This window comes from Scaptodrosophila lebanonensis, unplaced genomic scaffold, assembly GCF_003285725.1.
Source record: "Scaptodrosophila lebanonensis strain 11010-0011.00,11010-0021.00 unplaced genomic scaffold, SlebRS2 tig00000024-arrow-pilon, whole genome shotgun sequence".
Lineage (NCBI taxonomy): Eukaryota > Metazoa > Arthropoda > Insecta > Diptera > Drosophilidae > Scaptodrosophila > Scaptodrosophila lebanonensis.
The window spans coordinates 1,639,747-1,657,962 of record NW_022060538.1 but is presented as its reverse complement, the minus strand read 5'-3'; the positions used below and the strand labels follow the sequence as shown (position 1 = coordinate 1,657,962).

At 40.3% G+C, this 18,216-nt stretch overlaps 1 protein-coding gene across 5 annotated transcripts in view; it reads right to left on the bottom strand.

Moving 5' to 3' along the window:
* The window catches only part of LOC115622030 (heterogeneous nuclear ribonucleoprotein Q), a 69,224-nt gene that overhangs the window by 40,461 nt on the left and 10,547 nt on the right, over positions 1-18,216 (bottom strand). For all 5 annotated transcript variants that reach the window (XM_030515889.1, XM_030515893.1, XM_030515890.1 and 2 more), the window contains exon 2: positions 13,074-13,160. In XM_030515889.1, coding sequence (XP_030371749.1) covers positions 13,074-13,160 — 87 coding nt within the window. The remainder of the gene's footprint in view (positions 1-13,073; positions 13,161-18,216) is intronic.

Here is an 18,216-nt window from a genome sequence, read left to right as displayed (position 1 = left end):
CAATCGCGTCGAAAAGTAGAAGTGTGTGAGTGAGTGTGTGTGTATGGGTCGGTTTGAAAGTAAACGCAGTCGTTTTTGTTGTAGTGTAGAAGGTTATATAATTTTCTTGATTTTTTTATATTAGCTACTTTTTTTGTATTCGAAGTTGCTGATCATATTTCGTCACAGAACACTTTTATTAATATTTTGTTTCCGATTTGTTTCCAAATTGTGTTTTTGCGTTCTCAATGTTTTGCACTATTTTGGCTATCTGTTGTCGGCCGCTTTTTCTCAGGTTGTGTTTATTTCACTTTGCACCAATTTATAAATTTTATATTTTATTTTTATGCACTTCCAAACATGGCGCTGCATTTTTATGAGCTTTTACAGTTTGCAGCAACGCAATGCCATAGGAGTTATTATGAAAATTGTATATTTATTTTTTTATAGACTGCGCGGTTGTTGTGTGTTATTATGACGATTATTATGATTGTGATTTAAAGTTGTATAAGCGTATTTTTGCTTGCGACCACTTCATTTAACACTTTTATTATTCGAGTTTAGTGTCTCCGTTTGGGTATTTTTTTTAGCAAATAAAGAAAAACTTAAACAATAGTTGGTAAAAACTTAAAAACTACAAAAGTTTAACACTAACAATTTTTGCGAATTTTTCGGGTAAGCGCGCCAGTAAAAATTCCGTGTTCCTGTAAGCTAAATATTATCTTTTGTTGCTGAATTCGGTTGCTATTGTTATTTATCCAATTTTGTTGCGTATGCGCGGACTCCTTTTAGATGTTCCTGGTGAAATTTATTGAAGCCAAGTGTATGGTTTTTCCTGAATTTAAAACTATTTTTCGTTGTAAAGAAACCGAAAATGTGCCGTTTGATTTCGAAAATGTTGAAGTTAATTTTTGTCAGGTTGCTCTATTAGTTGATAATTCCTTAATTTTTTGTTTGTTTGTTTTGTTTTTAACCGTTTAAAATTGTGTAAAAAGTTCCAGATTTGTATCGGCGATATTTTCGCATGGTCGTGCGCGTCCGCGATACTGACGAGGTGACGTTGCTGAGGTCTGGCGTTTGGCAAATGTGTCGTTGTCTCAAGCAGCGAACACTTTGGCTGTGGCAGAAATGACGACGACGACGTTGCCGTTGACGTCGACTGAGGCAGCGTTATGCATAAGAATGTAGCGAGGCACACTCACAGATACAGATACAATTACAGACACAGTCGCAGTCACAGCCACATATACCCACAAAGCAGGCTAGGCAGGCAGGCAGGCATTAACGCCACAAAAAAGCTTGCAGCTACTCACAAACACACAAACACGCATACACACAGCAGCCACACAGAGCCGGCAAAGCTTCCCAGACACAAGCGCAGCGTGTGCGATTCCTTTTTGTTTTGTTTTCGTATTCGCAGCGTCAAGCGAAGCAACGCGACGCGATGGCAGTCCCTGCATCTGTATGTGTGCATTGCATGCACTCTCACACACACACTCACACATAGAGCGGCCACTTCGCTCTTTGTGCTTTTTGTAGTCTAGCCTGACAAACTAAGCAGAGAAGCGGAGACTCACAGCAACCACCCAGCCCAGCCGTTGAAGTTTGTAGTCAAACATTTTGTCGCTCCACGCTCTCTCTCTCTCTCTCTCTTCAGCAAGCCAGTCAGCTCGCTGTTCATGGGCATCACGCGTTAGTAGCATTTTTTTCGCAGTTTTTATTTTTTGCATTCTATTGGCATTTTTTTCCAAATATATTTCTCAGATTGACCCCTCACTTTTGGTCCCAGCCGCTGCGCTTTGTTGCGCTCTGCTCTCTTAATGCCGCCGCCTCCGCCGACGGAGTCGCAGCCGCTGGCATGTTATGCTTGAGGAACATTTCAATTAAGTGCAATTCTTCTGCCCCGATGTCTCTGTGTTTGGCAATCCGTTTTTATGATCCACTCGCCAGTTCGCTGGCTCGTTCGTTCGCTCATTTTGATTGCTTGCCCGTCGACCAAGTTTAATTAACTTGAAGACTGCCCTGCCGCCCTGCTTGCCTGCTTGACTGACTGACGGGCGGATGGATGGACGGACACACGGATGAAGTGACTGACTGGCTGACGAACAATGTCGGGCGACAAGTAAACTTATCAAGATGCTTCGATAAAATCTACATGCTTTTGAGCGTAGAGCGGTTCAGAATTGGAGCGAAATGTTTGCTAACTCAATTTGTGAGCTGCAGGTGTGATGAACCTTGTAGATCGAGTTGATCAAAGAACAATGCATTCATCATTCGAAGGGATAAGAATGTTGGACGACTACTCAACTCGACAGTAAAAAAATGAATATACTGAAAGCCTCTCTTTTATTACATATGAAGCTAAAAGTAATCCTCTAACCAAAACTAGTTATTAAAGAAAAATCTCAACTTTCTCTTGTCTACTGCGCAAGCGGGTTAGGAATTTTGTGCGTGTCTATTATTACACTGTATTTTATACTGAACCATACCTTATGATAAGTGGAAGCATGAATGGAATTTCTTATAAACTCATAAAAACAATTCATGTCCGAATACTGGTGTGTACTATCCAGTATTTAGGTACTGGTACAAGAAAGTATTTTGTACTAGATTGTAATAATATGATTTTTAAAGTGAGGAAATAAGGATTTTATGAACAAATATAGTACAATACCTGCATTATATAGGTGGGAGATGTTGCTATAACGGTATATCAAACTTTATACCACAGGTACTGGAACTAGACAGTAATATCTAATTAAAGTGCATTACAATAACATGTATTAAGATGACACAAAAGTACCATAAGTAGATTAATGAAAGCCAAAAATAATTTGATAATCGATTACTTTCTCTTCTACCATAGGTCTTCAAATCTGCGTTCCTAAAATGTTGAATCCCAACAATATTAAGTATACGGATGCTTAGCAATCTTTAGCTATCGTTTAATCAAAGATTAAAGATCCCTATCCTACGGCAAGGCTTCCTTGGCTCGTCGGCTCTTTAAGCAGAAACCAAAAGCTAAGGGAATAATTCCGGCTTATGGCTCGCCGAACGACAAACGGAATATTTAAAGCTGCAATTCCGCACATTTTAATGCCAGTTGCATGGCCTGTTTACATAACAAGCGTTAAACCAACCGCATAAACAAAATTGCACACAGAGCACGGCACATCGGTACAAAAGTTAAGTAAAGTTCATAAGCCGCCGGTGGGTGACTCTTGTAGAAAAAAACCGTCGTTGGCTGATGGTTGTTGGAGGTTCGTTTGCTTGGCTTGACTATCGCGCTTCGCTTGGGCTTTGCTTTGGTTCGGTTCGGCTCTGGCAACATGTCGCAGTTGTCGAAGTTGCCAACATTGTTGTTGGGGGACGAGGTCGGGGACGGGGACAGCAAAGCAAAGTTAAAGGAAAGGGCAGAGAAACTGCAAAACATCATTTGCTGCAGCAGACGAAACGAGGACATTCGCGAGGATAATGCGACTTGCGACGACCATGATGATGATGACCATCATCAAAATCGCTGGCATAAAAAAACACAGGAGAAGAGAAGCAACAAAAATAATAATAACGGCCAGTACATATCTACGACGATAACGCAATTTGGCAAAAACGGCATTGAATCCTGTTTTTATTCCCACAGTTTTTGATCTTACATCTGTGCACGGCCAGCGCCGCCGCTGTCGGGGGACGAGCCTCTAGGGGCAGCAGTAGTAGCGGCAACAGCAGCGGCAAAAACAACAACTCTGGTCAGCATCGGCGCATGGTCATCATCAATGCGATCGCCGTGGTCTCGAAATAATAAGATGACATCCAACACTTCTTGCTAGCAGCATCACAAAGGCTCAGGCTCAGGCTCTGCTTCTAGCCTTTACCCCATGCACTGCTGCAGCGGTCAGCGGTGCTGCTCTTGGTGGTGGTGTTGTTGGTGGTACATGTACTCGTATGTATGTACCTACAACCCTACGAACGTGGCAGCGACAGTAAGTTCTAAATATTTTTATATAAAAAATCACTTTTTTCGCCAACTCGCTCGCTCATTCGCCCCGCGCATTATAAAACTTTTTTGCTTCGAGATACCAAAAGCAACAACAATAACAACAACCACAACAGCAGCAGCAATAACAAAAGTGCTGGCAGCAGCAGCAGCGACGCAGACATCGCATCGGCGCACTTGGCTACACAAAGGCCCCTGAAGATCGTCGCGGAAGGACTTGTCTGCATTCAAATGAATGTAGAATGTAGGTAGAGGTACTCGAATGTACCTGAACCTCTCGGTCTCAGCACACTCGGCCCTCTCGGCGCTCTCGGCACTCCTGCCTGCCACGCAAAGGATGGACAATGTCCAGGGCCAAAACAACGTATTGAGCAGTGCTGATATTCCTTCAATGGTATGCGAGCATAGCTATCTGTACGACTATGTTATGTATGTGATAGTTGTAGCTTTTGTGTGGCAGCTTTTTGTCGCTGGTGGTGCTGTGCTGGTGGTGGTTGTTGTTGTTGTTCCTGCCTTTTGATTATACCGTAGGCTGACTGGCTTTTTGCGGACTTAGACGCTGAATAGGCCATCAGCCGTAGCACGAACTTGCAAATGTTTATTAAAATACCGCATACATAGCTTGCTGTGATCCTAAACTATTTTAAAGATGCTGACGACCATTTTTGAAAGCAATTCTATTTACAAATTATTGTCACACTTCTGTCGCTGCATATTTAATACTCTTTACACATTGCCAGTACCATGGCCTAGAAAGTTCGAAATTTGAAGAGTCCGACGGACATACAGAATTGCAAAGCATTGCCAGCAAATATATTTTAATAATACATTATAGACACTATTGAAGTCAGTTATGATTGGGAGCACTGACTATACAAATTTGACAACCCCTACGGCCGGGTCATCCGAATATGAAATACTCTTTACATATTGTCATTACCATAGTATGGAATTTGATGACCCCGATGCACAGGTAAATACATAAAGACACATAAATCTTTCTTTTCAAAACTTCATTACCAGGAAACAAGGGCGTAGGCACAACAAATTTTTCCATTTAAAGTCGACTATACGTTCATTATTATGACGCACTATTTCGCCTTAAAATGGATCTGAGTTGGATTTGTTGAAGTTTTTTCATTGATCATATACATAAGTTGTTTTTTAAATGCATCGTGCATTATTTAATCAAAATTAAAATTTTTTGGCCCCTCCTTTGGTAACAGCTGCCTACGCCCTTGCCAGGAAATGTAAATAAATACATCATAAGAGACATGTAAGAAAGTACTGAGTGAAAGACTTGAAAATACAAATGATCTCGAATATAAAATACTTTTTAGGCATTAACATTACCATGGTACGGAATTTGGTGACCCCGATGTACAGGCAAAGAAGTCTTAATCTTTCTTTTCAAAAAAAAATTACCAGGAAATGTAAATAAATACATCATAAGAGAGTATGTATATATATAGTGAATGAGAGACGTGAATATGAAATACTCTTCAGACATTGACATTACCATGGTTTAGGCAGTTATACAATTTGGTGACCCCGATAGGGGAAGAAAGTATATGTAAACATATTATAGGAAATAAGTAAATAATTAATGAGTGGTTGTTTTTTATTTAAATCAGAATTAAAGGGCTTAGAAGCTGCTTATTCTAGTTATGTCAACCTATTTCACAGAAAGTGATGTTTTTAGAAAAGTATGTAAAGTTATTTTCAAATGATTCTCAAATCTAAGTTTAGCAATAAAGACCAAGTAAACAAAGTGCTCTGCAGTCTTTGCTGTTCTACTCTTACTTCACAGTACAAAAAAAAAAACAGAAAAAGTCCGTTCTTAAGGTTTAAAGAACTACAGGTTAGTGATATCAGATACTTAGGCCGATCAACTCATGCGAAACTAATTCCAAGAGGAGCTTGTTAGTTGATTAACACACTCTGGCTTTGAAATACTCGATACGATGACTGCAACTTTTCCAACCACGTGATATGTCAAAGCGATTGTTTGTAAATAGAAGAATAATGTCAATATAACCTCCATTTGCGATACTAAATATTTCGAACTAGAATATTTAAATTTATATCTAATTATTGATACAAATTTTTATTTCTTAAAGTTAAAGTTTGCTTTCAATATGCTTGATTAGATATGCATCATAAAGTCCCTTCAAATGTCATTTACTCGATATCTTAAATTCCAATTATGCTCGAAGTTTGTTCATTGAAAACCCAAGAATCAAGAGGAACGGCAGGGATAGGAGGTTGAAGAAAGCGACATGCTGTCGACAAGGACATGCAAAAATTTAAAAAGAAGAGCATAGAAATTCAATGCGACATTTGCATTTTTAATGCAGACTAGCACGGACACTCACACACATACAATGTAGTTTCTTACGAGTTGATTTTGATTTGCGTTTTTTCTCTTCTATCTCGGTATATATGTGTATGAGTGCGATCCGATGCGACGACTGGTTTGCATGCAGAGGTTGTCTAATTTTTTGTCTTTTTGCACGGTCGCCGCCTGCCTGGCTGACCATTTGCCATCCAAGACATTGCTGCCATGGCCATTGTGTGCACGGTGTCACATTCGAGCGGGTGCAGGAGCTGCCGGAGCGCTGACCACGGGCGCAGCGACGCGACAGACAAAAAATTGTATAAAAAAATCATTAAACATAAAGAAGCAGGAGCAGAATCAAACAAAAAGCTAAGCAGAAACGCACACAGAGCGCAGCAATATCCTTTTGTGATATATGAGTAAGTTGTACCTGAAGGATGCGCTGCTGCTGGCTCTGCTACCGCTACCACCGCCGCCTCTGAGCCGTTGTGTACACACAGAAAATCGCCATGAAAAGGTAGTGAGTGAGGCGAGCCTTGGGCATCATTGGACTTGGAGTTTATCATTTGATATCGAGAGAAGCCGAACGCGAACGCTAATGCGAATGCGCAGCGTGATTATTTACAGGCAAGGCAAGAAAGAATGGCTGCGATGACCGCACAACGTCTTGGCTACTTTTTTGTTTTTCAATTTTTTGCATTTCATTTGAAAATTTTTTTTGCTTCTGCTGCTGCGCTGGACACCCCAGGGCGAGTGCGAGGCGGCACCAGTAGCACCCCTCTCCCTCTCCGTATCCCTCATGCTGCACCCAAAGGTGCCTCCTGTGCCTGCTCGGCGCCTTTGTTTTTATGGCCAGGGCTGGTGGGAAAATTTATCTAAATTGTCGATGGCGTTTTTTTTTTCTCTTGGCATTTGATTCCTTTTTTTCTGGTTGCAAAAGGATTTTTGTCATATTGTGGAATGTTTTGTCGTCACTTTTTGGAAATGATGCAAGCAAATGGCCAAAGTCCATAAATTAAGGCAGCCTGCCAGGGGGAATGACAAGACACAGCAGCAGAGGTAGCAGAGACAGCAAAAAAAATATTATGTAGAACAAAAATGAAATTGGATGAAGGTGTTAAAATATAAAGAGTTGTTGTTTGCCGATTCCTCCTTTCTTTTGATTTCCGGCTGCAAGGCGAGGCTTCCAAGACACTACGCTGACAGCAACTGCGTCGCCACCAACAGCGACAGCGACGCCGCAGTTGCGCCCGATTTTAGAGTTTGATTGCCGAGCGCGCGACATCTAATCAAAAACTAAACCTTTTTCCAATTAGCTGTCAAAATTGCCACTTGAAGGAGCGCAGGCGGCGGGCGACGCGGCCTGACAGTTGGGTGGTAAAAAGTTGGCAACTTGGTGCCAAGCTCCACCAACAGCAAACAAAAAAGGAGAAGCGGAATTCTAAAGAAGCGCCGTGGTTGGTGGCACGTGAGTGCCGTTTTGCATTTTCATGTTCGTTTGGAAAATTCAACAAACGGCTGCTAAGGAAGAAAAACTGCAACGATGACGGCGTTGGCAGCACCTGAAGCCACTTTTCACACGACACGCGCAAAAGGGTTGGCAATTATTTTTAACGAACTTTTTGCAGCTTTGCCCTGCTTCTGTGTTGTTGTTGCTCTTGATAATATTATTGTTGTTGTTGTTGTCGTGACTGTATATTTGTGCCGCATGGGTCAATGCGCCGTAAATATTTGTAGCGCAGTGAAGAGTTTAATGCCAACTGCAAGGTGCAGCTACCAAAAATATTACGTATACGCCACCGAAACAACACTTTTGACATTGTGCGGGTCACACGCACCTAACATCGTATTTATAGTATATTTATAGTACATATGCTTGTGCGAGTATATGTGTAGTTGTACCCAAAGATTAAAATCATCATCGAAAGTAAAACAGGCAGCAGCTGCGTCAAGCAAATGCATAAATCTGCAACATTGCCACAGTAGTTGCAGTCGTTGCTGTTGCATTCAGTCTCGGTCGCATAAGAACCAAAAACGCCAAAACGACCACAGCATGTGATGCCAATGCCGAGATGCCGGTGTTGGTGCCGTTGCCATTGCCGATGCAGCGGCTATAGCGGCAGCCGCAATGCAATCAACGCATTAAATCAATTTTAACTTGGCCTACTTTTTCAGCGAGACGATCAGCGCAGAGCATGTGGCGAGTGGCTGTTGTTATTATTATTATTGTTGTTGCTGTCGCTAAAAACAAAAGCGAATCGCCAAAACCATGCTATAGAATTCACAGTGGAACAAATCCTTTTGTGAGCTGAAATGCAAACAAATGAAATCATTACACGTCTGATAATTGATATTAGAAGAATTTTCATTGTACCAATCATCCCTATGGCTGTAAATCGTATTGAATAAAACTTTAAAAATTCTCAATATCGCTTAGATATCATTATAAATAGCTAAATATAACGTTAAAGTTAAATTCGACTGTTGAATACCCAGTAGCCCCCCTTTTGCTACTGCTACTGCCCCTTCAATTAAAACAAACTTTATTGCACCAATAAATTCTGTATGTCAGCTATGATAATTCAGATAGTGACACGATGAAATTATAAATTCCAAATTTGCTTGAGACGTCTTCAAAAAAGAAAAGTGAAAAATGTTATCCCATTAAAAGTGGTTTGTCGACCGAGGCTATAAACATGCTCCGCATATGAGCATGAGGAGTCTTTATACAAAATTTGATGTCCCTAGCTATTATGGTTCGAAAGTGTTCGATGTTCATACAGACGGACATGTCTATATCGATTTGCCTTTTTATGATTCGGGAAAATTTAATATTTTATTGGGTTCAAGTGTGAAATTTCCCACAGTCTACCTCACAGCACCAGCACCAACAGAAGAACAGCAGTAGTTTACTGCTGTGGCAGCAGCTTACAGACCGGCCGGCCGGCAAGCGAACATTGCAACGGCGGGGGGCAGGGGCACATTCGACATGGCAACGCGATGTGCGCATTGAAATCTGTGCACATGGGGGCGCGATTTTGTTTGGGCATTACATTTTTTTTTCAGCAGCCTAAAGTGCTCCGTGCATTTTAGTCTGAAACTATACCATCGCATACACACCCAACACACACTAAGACGCACTTGAAAAAGAAACCAACGTTTCACCTACATTCGCGGATGCACAAAATGGCGGCTCACAAAGCAGAGCGCAACTGTACCTACACACATGCACGGCGTTGCATCGATGCGTTTCTTGGATGATTGGATGGCATACCACCTATATATGTATGTGTATGTAAGTAGGTTACGGGTCGTGATGTTAGTTGCCAATAAGTAAACAATACCGGACGAAATCAAGCGAAAACCGAGCTCTACTCGGGTGAGTGCAGCGTTTTCTGGTACTCGAGACTTCGTGTACTTAACAGGTGACAGGATGACTTTAAGAGTTTTCGTCAAATACTGTTCACTTCTAAAATTTTATGAAAGTGCCTCTGGCACCGAGAGAGTGTAAAATCATTTTGTAATTCTAATGATGGTCTTTATTAAGGTTGTTGGTGCTTATCTTCTGATCATCAGATATTTATCGAAAGACAAATGGACAATGGAAGATAAGAAACAAATTTTTTTTTTTGGATATGTTCTTTTCAAAGATCATAACTATGTGCAACCCCATCGATTGGTTATTAACCATCGGATATGAAGTATGTATTCTACTTCCTAATTGCAATGATGGGTAGGAGAGAAAAGTGCAACTGTCATATTCGGGGGTGTCACAGAAATCTCTTTCAGTAGATTTCAAGTCACTCCGGTTTTTTCTAGCGATTTGATTAAAAATACTAACAAAAATATTTTTCTGCAAAATAACAATCATTGGAATATAAACTTTATAGATTTTCCCAACTATCTGCATCAAAAAAATTTTGCATTTCGAATGTGTATATTATTAAATTAGCAAATACTATGTCTCTAGTTAAAACATTAGTATTCAAACACAGCGTCCAAAACAACCGAACAATAGAAATGCCAGCTTCGCCTAAATTCGACATTGCATTTTTCGAACATCACATTTTGCTAGGTAAAATCTTATTTGGTGAGTTAAACGAAAGTTAAGAATAAAATATATATTAGACGCAATTCTTGTTTCAAATAAGTACAAATTTTAATTTTAAGTTACTACGAACACAAAGATGAAAAGAGAAATACATTTTAAAATTCGGAACTGTCAGATTAAGCAGATGTAGCACCTCTCATAGGGATACAATAGTATTTAAGACATAATGTTTAGTAAGTCAGTATATTTGCTAAGAATTTGATATTTATGAATCCCATAAGTATTAGGATTTTACAAGAGAGTGTTTCAGAGTTCTTAGCAGCACGACATGACACTCAAAAGAGCTAGCTTGATGTAACAAAGCTCTTCACTTTTAAATGCTATCATGTGCCGCTCTAATCTAGACAGCTCTGCATTGATAGAGTCCATAAACCTGAGCCATTACCTACCTTATGGCACATAAGCCGTGCAAAGCCGGACACTAACGAGAATATCGAGGAAGAGTGGAAACGCCAGCCAAGCGTTGCCATTGAAGCGGCAAATAGAGGGGACCTTTAGTCCACACCATCACTGCCACCACAACCGCCGCCGTCGACATCGCCATCGATTCATATACATATGTATTACATACACATTTAGTTAACCCATTAATTTTGCAGTGGCAGTCAAAAAAAAAAAAAAAAAATGAAGAGGCAGGCAAGGTGCTGACACGAAGCAGCGACCGGCTGGGCAGGACCGGGATAGACGGAGAATGCGGGCACAGGGCCAGGGACAAGGAAGCGAATGGTGAGAGGCGAGCGGGCGGGGCGGTAGGGGAGACGAATGTATGTGGAAACGCGCGAAGAGCATGCTAAAGTGTTATGTATATGCATTATGTAAACGCAGTTGCAGCATATAAGTGGGCATGTGGTTTACATAAACGACTAGACCCGGACCTACACCAACACAAGAGGCCGCCGCAATATGGCAGCAGTAAACGAGCAGCATTGAAGGGAGTGCAAAGAACTTGTGACGCAGTCAATGAAGAGAAAGAGCCAGCAGTAGCAACATCAGAAGAACAGCAACACGAACAACAACAACAACAGTTGCAGTAGTAGCAGCAGCAGCAGCAGCACAACTGCCAGTTGCTTTATGTAACCGTAGACGCTTGTGTAATTCAAGTAGACGACGGTGACGAGTGCAACTGACATGTAGAAGCCAACACTTGGCCAGGTTGCAAAAAAAAGAAGATGTGGCAGCAGCAACAGAGACGGCTCCAACATCTGCAGCTACCTAAAGCAAGACGCTGGCACTTCATCAAGCGTTTTAGCTGCCAGAGTCTGCGTGTAATGCGAAACGAAGACGGACAGAACAGGCCGCTTTAACACTACTAAGCTACTAAGCCCAACCTGGCGCACTAGACGCGCCCCAAAGGCAACAAAAGTCCTTGAAGTGCGGCTGCTGCAACAACACCCAGCACCCACCACAATAGTGGTGATGTGGCGCTTCAGCCATGCAGCAGGCGGGAGACGGGATTGTGCGAGCTTTGCGGTCATAAGCTACTACTCTTGGCTAGTCGGACGTTTAGGGCTAAATTTTTGGAGCAGCGCTAACTTTATCGAGCTATTCTTTTAGCTACAATTACAAATTTGCAAGTGCCGTTTTGAATAAAACTGAAACTTTTTAAATCCTTTCAAATCTGTTTTGATTCAAATATTTAACAAATATTTACTATTTGTTCTTAGAGTGTGCATGCCAAGTTTGTTGGGCCTTGCTTTTATGGTTTCCGAGATACTTGCGTTCATACAGACAGACACACGGACTCGACTCGTCAGAGTATGTGTATATGTAGCCTTTAATGTTCACTCGAAATCAACAATCTGGCAATTAAATATTACAGACAATTTTGTCTGTTATTGCTGCATGATACATTTTGGATAATGGATAATTTTCTGTGAATTTATTCAGCTATGAGCTGTAAAAGAATCAGTTGTACCCGACAACTCGCATGGATCCATACACGTATGTTCGCTAGATTTTGACTTAATACCTATTTATTTCTATATCTGAATTAAATAGTAAAGTTATTGGAAATATTTTAAACAAGCTTAATATTTTTTAGATCTGGGTTTTAGCAGTACAAATATTATCAGTCCACGCATAAGATTTCAATGGAAATCGCTCGTCTTTCTACAATCGACATGAGTGTACATTCTAGATTTCACAAATGGTCGTTCGGATGTGAAATCAGTTTTCATAAACTTTTCTACTAACTAAAAAGAATGCTAGAGATTCTTGTGCCTACCTCACAATAGGCGGGGACGCGCTCATCTCTAATGCCCAATAGCCACAGTATCTTGTCAACTCATGCGCCCAGCAATCTTAGAAGCCAGCTTTCAGCCGAAATAGCAATGGGAAAAAGCAGAAAAAAACAGTTCCGTGTCCCACTGCGACAACTAATTTGGATTTATTTTTGTTAGCTCGGTCGCTGCAGCGACTTTGTGAAGTTTTTAGGTCGCAGCAGTGTTGGATCGTTTTAAGTGCTTCCATTGTACGAGTATGCGGTTTGTGCATGGGAGCTGTGAAAATTGTTAAAACTGCAGCGGCAACAGCAACCTCAGTACCGGAAGTGGATGGAGGAACGGAAGGAAGGAACCTATGGCTCTGGCCACCCAATTTAGGCCAAACGTTTGGTGTAGCATCTCAAATAAGTTAATTGAAAACACACTCACCGCCGTGCTGTCCCATTGAGTTGGAAATAGTTGTATAAATCTCCGAGTTGTATCCCCGATAGGATTCACGAGCAATGTTGTGTGCAACTGAAATGTAAGAGAGATAGGATATAAATGCTTTAAGTCTTCTTTAAATCGGAACTATACGCTAAAACTGTGTTTTCACCTAGTTAAATGAACGTGATATTATCGGATGATATTATCAGACAATGTTTTTATTGATTTACTCTATAGCAAGCAAGGAAGTTGAAGTATGTTTTAACTTTAGAAAAGCTTAACATAAGCCAGGAAACAAATGTGGAATAGAAATACGGAAAAGAAGGAAGCTTTTCATTTCAGATGTTATTTTTAAAATACTACTCTTAAAAACAGCCTTAGTTCTTCTAACAATGTTCATCAAAGATTTTTGGAAATGTTTAACCCTTCGATTTCAAACTAATTCTTTAATTATTACTTATTTATAAGACGTATAATTCAACGAATGAAGATAGAGGGCTGGCCTTCGATGGTGAAAATTCAACCCTCAAATGGGTAAAAGTTGGTGTTACCATTTATAGGATGTACATAGTAGTTGTATGTCCACAAAATACTTCGAACAATAAGCTGAATTTGTGTTGTGAATATCTTACTCTTTCTAGATTCAATAGAACATTTAATTTAAACTTTGTCTTTTTGTTTTAAAAGTCGACTGGAGCAGCTCCACTTAGATACCCTTTATTGCAATAGAATATACATATGTATTGAAACGGCATAGAATGCGATTTAAGTTGCCAAACAAGTTTCCTGTAGTCATTGGAGTGCATAAGCTGTACAAATATATAAGTTGGTGGACGAAATCAAAATCTCTAAGGAACAAGTTTTCATTATTCCTACGCATTTAAGTACTGGAAAGTAAATTAATATATCTTCAGTGGGTTTGTGGGCAAGTTATCAAAAATATGCATTTAAGAGTCAAGAAATGACAAAGGATATGACTTGGAAGAAAGAATACGTTTTTAATTTTGCTCTCTGTTGCTTTGAAGAAATGTTGAGGTGAAAAAACCTTTCAATGACCCATTTGAAAACATTTATGTATTTCCTCTGCATCATTATTGTTTAAAATAATTTTTAAATACATTTTTAAAACATTTTCAAAGATCAACAAGAAAATTCAAGGTGATTTGTGCAGTTCATATTGATCGCTTGTTGGGAATATTATATACTTAGAAGAGCACCTGCACACATTAATATTGTTACTTTAGAGTATAAAAATTAGCTTTCATGCTGCACAGCATTTATAGTATAATTGCCATTAATTTATGAGGTAATTAATTTAAACGACATTGTCAGGCAGCGGCATGCGAAGCTGCCGTTAAGAAATCAAATTTGAATTTTAAAAGACTTGCTGCAACGCACACGTGCGATGCACAAACACACACACACACACACACACACACACACACAGGGAAAGAAGACAGGGGTAGGCCTGCGTAGATGGTGCAGCAAGGCAAAGGAAGCGTCGAGGACGTGCCGCAAGTTGTCGTGAGCGACGAGGAGGACGAGTGCGACCGTTGATGGCGGACATGACAGCAGCGCAATGTATGTGAATGTAAATGTGTCTGTGTGTGTGAGTACAGTATGTACCAAGCGGTGCATTGCTGCTCCTGGCACGGCCCGACTCCTGGCTTTTACTTAACATTTTGCATTGTATTATTATTATGCTCATGCCTGTTTGTGTTCCAATGTACATATGTATGTGTATGTGTGTGTTTGTGACCGGAAACTGCCATTTAAAGTGCATTTGGAAGGACGATTGCGAGGCAGCGCTTTGGCCAAGGAGCAGCACACGCTCCGGCTCCGGCTGCTTCACTTCACTTGTGTGCTTTTTAAGTGAAAAGAAGAACTTAGTCCTCGGTGCTGTTCTTGCTTTTATGCTCTAGTCGTTGCATGTATTTGTTGTTACTGCCTATACTTGGCAGCTCCTTTCTCATAAAAAAAAAAATAAAAAAAAAACACTCTCCTTCTGCCTTACATACGAGAGTATACGTACATGTAATCCAACTCCTTTTAATTACATTCAATACCTCTTGTCTTTGAAGGTGTTGGCAGGCAGTTGCCTTTTTGCTGCTGTCGCTTCACTCTATTTTTAACCTTCTGCGTATATATCGATTTTCAACTTCTCGGGTATTTTTTATTTTTTTGATAAGTACGAGTAGGTGCTGCTGCCCGGCATCGCCGAAGGATTTGCCAATTTACTCTGACAAAATAATAATCTATTATAAGCTCAACGAGGTGTTAAAGCATTTTGTAAATTGAGTTCAACTCGTTTGAGGGCCAAGGACGGGTGCGGAAGCGGACACGGCTGCTGGACACACAGACCGACGCCTGGTCCCCGAAATGCATTCAACTGTCACTAACTTCGAGCAAGAGATCATATTTACAAGCAGTCAGATGATTGCAAGTGCATTTTTATACTTTTTTCCACTCTAAGGTGAACGGTTAGAACGGATTGGTGTAACAAATATAAGTACATACATATATTCCAGATTTGAATGATTTCAGTGAGCGTGAATATTTAAAGGTTTAAACACAAAAATCATCCTTGGTTTTCAGTTTTAAGAATTTTCCAGTCATATTTCTTTCTTTACGGAACGAATCAATTTAAAGGTTTCTAGCCTCTGATTCTATTGAGACAGTCGGCTTTATTGACTGCCATACTTATTCGATTGCAATTTAAATTATTTCCTTTCTGAAAAATTATTGGAATAGAAAAAACTACAAAGTTTCTGGGTTTTTCTATATGCCAGATAGTACGATTAGGGAACTCAAGGTTTTTCTAGACCGCGTAGTTCCTCAGGATAAAACTACTCAAAAAATAGTTTACCAAAAGAACACTTTTACAACCAAAGTAAATATGCCTTAATTTCATCTTCCCGTTTGAAAACCTTTTCTTGATTTTGTAAATTGGTCTTGGTTGTAATTGAAACTCAATATTGCTATGATGAAAGTATAATTAGCCACGGTTTGACATCACGAAAAGGTGTAAGGGCCAAACTAAACAATTAAGTCCACAGATAGGCCTCAGGGTTTCTAAACAAATTGATTACCTACTTTCAACGACTAAGCTAAATGATAATAATAAAGAGATTTGTAACTGATACACAACCCTAGCTCTAACCAAGGCATTAACCTCACATCATACAACAACTCGAAGCTCCAACCCTGACTAGGCGGTGAAGACTTATTATTGTTCTTAGAAATTAAAACTAAATTCAGTGGTTAACGTATTCCAAGGTGTGAGGAAGCGATTGCTGAGTTAAAAATGTTTTAAAGCTAGTACATTATTCGACGTGGGAAACTGGCCTTGAAAATTGGTTCCAACTAATCTTCATGAAGAATATTTAGAAAAACAGTCCAACTGTTTCAAGTGTATAATGAAACTTAATCAGTATATGCTGTCAGTCTGATTGGCCATTCAATCAACCCACAAAACGGACACGCGGATCAACTGCCAATACAACTGTGCCCTGGATCTGTCTAATCGGCTTTTTGAATATAATTAAGCTCTATATTTTTAGTCGTTGAAAAAAGTTGTACTATTAATTTAATATATTTTTTATCCCAAGGTTGTTAGCGCTGAGACATGCCGGACACAACAGGAAGTGTTCACGCCCCTTAAAGCATTTTGTTGAAGTACTTCATTGCAAGAAAGCTGTTTTAATTGCTTAGTTTTGCTGAAACCCATAGGAAAAGAAAATGAAGCCAAGAATCGGAGAAGAAAATACTTTTATAAAATGTCTACAAACTTTAGCTGAACATTTTTGATGCTGTTTAAATAATTGTTAAATTCATTATCTTCTTTTGATGGATGTCTGATGCTCTGATGTGTTATGCTAAGCATATACTCGTAAAATACGAAATTTTATTATAACGAAAAGACTCCTTGTTTTTAATCGCGTCCCGCTACTCAACTGCTGCAGGATATGTCCACGGGCGCTGAAATGCAGACGATTTCATTGTAAAATCAACAGCTGCCCTGGCTGGCCGGGTGGACGAACCACCCCCTACACAATGGCTTTTTAAATCCACCACAAAGCAGAAAACTTTAAATTCTTTGCGCTTGAGTTGATTTTGAAAAACGTTTTGTCCTATTTTTTGTTGTTGTAGTTATTGTTGGTATTCGACAACCATACCATACAAAATTTCCAGAGGAATAGGTCAGTACGCAAAACACTCTCCTGCACGTGTATGAGGAGTGTGCCAGTGTGTGTGTGTGTGTGTGTGTGTGTGTGTGTGTGTGTGTGTGTGTGTGTGTTAGTGTGGCTTTGTGAGTGCATATTAAGTTTCAAGTGTGCATGTTATACATATTTTATGCGCTAAAACAAAAAACAAAACATAATGCTGCGACGGGGTGGGCACTCACACACACACGTATATAAATAAGTGCCGTTGCAATGCTCATACATAATGTATAATGAGTACATAAGTGCAGCGCCCCCCACTCGGCACAGCTTTTGCTTTTCGCAGTTGCAGTTTACAGCTCGAGGAGTTCAATGACAGCACAGAAGGTCACACACACACACGCACACACACAAATACCAGCGCTTAGAAGAGGAGAATGCGAGCAGGAGAGAAGGGAGAGAAGACTAGAAGTTGTAGGGAGGGGGAGAGCTGCACGTTAGTCGCATTATCCTTTGGCATGCACAGGATATCGCTGATATATGATTTCGATTTTGCAACGCAGTGCATAGAAAAATGCACACCGAAGCAAGGGAAGGGAGGCTTTGGGGGTAGGGGGTCGCCATCGCATTTTGCTCGACAGCTGCAGTTCCTTGCCTAGCTTTGCCATTTGTGCGCTTTGTGATTAATATCGTGGCAAGTCTGCTGAAAAGGAAATCGAGGAGGATGTTGTTGCTGCGTGCAGTTCAGTGCAGTTGCAGCCCCTGTTGCATGGCTGTTGTAATGGCGGCAAATGCATTTCCCATCAGCAGCTGCTGCTACTGCTACCAGAGCCAGTATCTCATAGATCCAAAAAAAAGTCTGCAAGCACTCTTCAGATAGGCCAGGGTAAGACAACAATAGTATCTACTTGGATATTGCAGCGCCGCTCCTGTGGACTTCCGCTGCAAGTTCTGCGCTAATTTCTCGAATTTAATTTTTATTA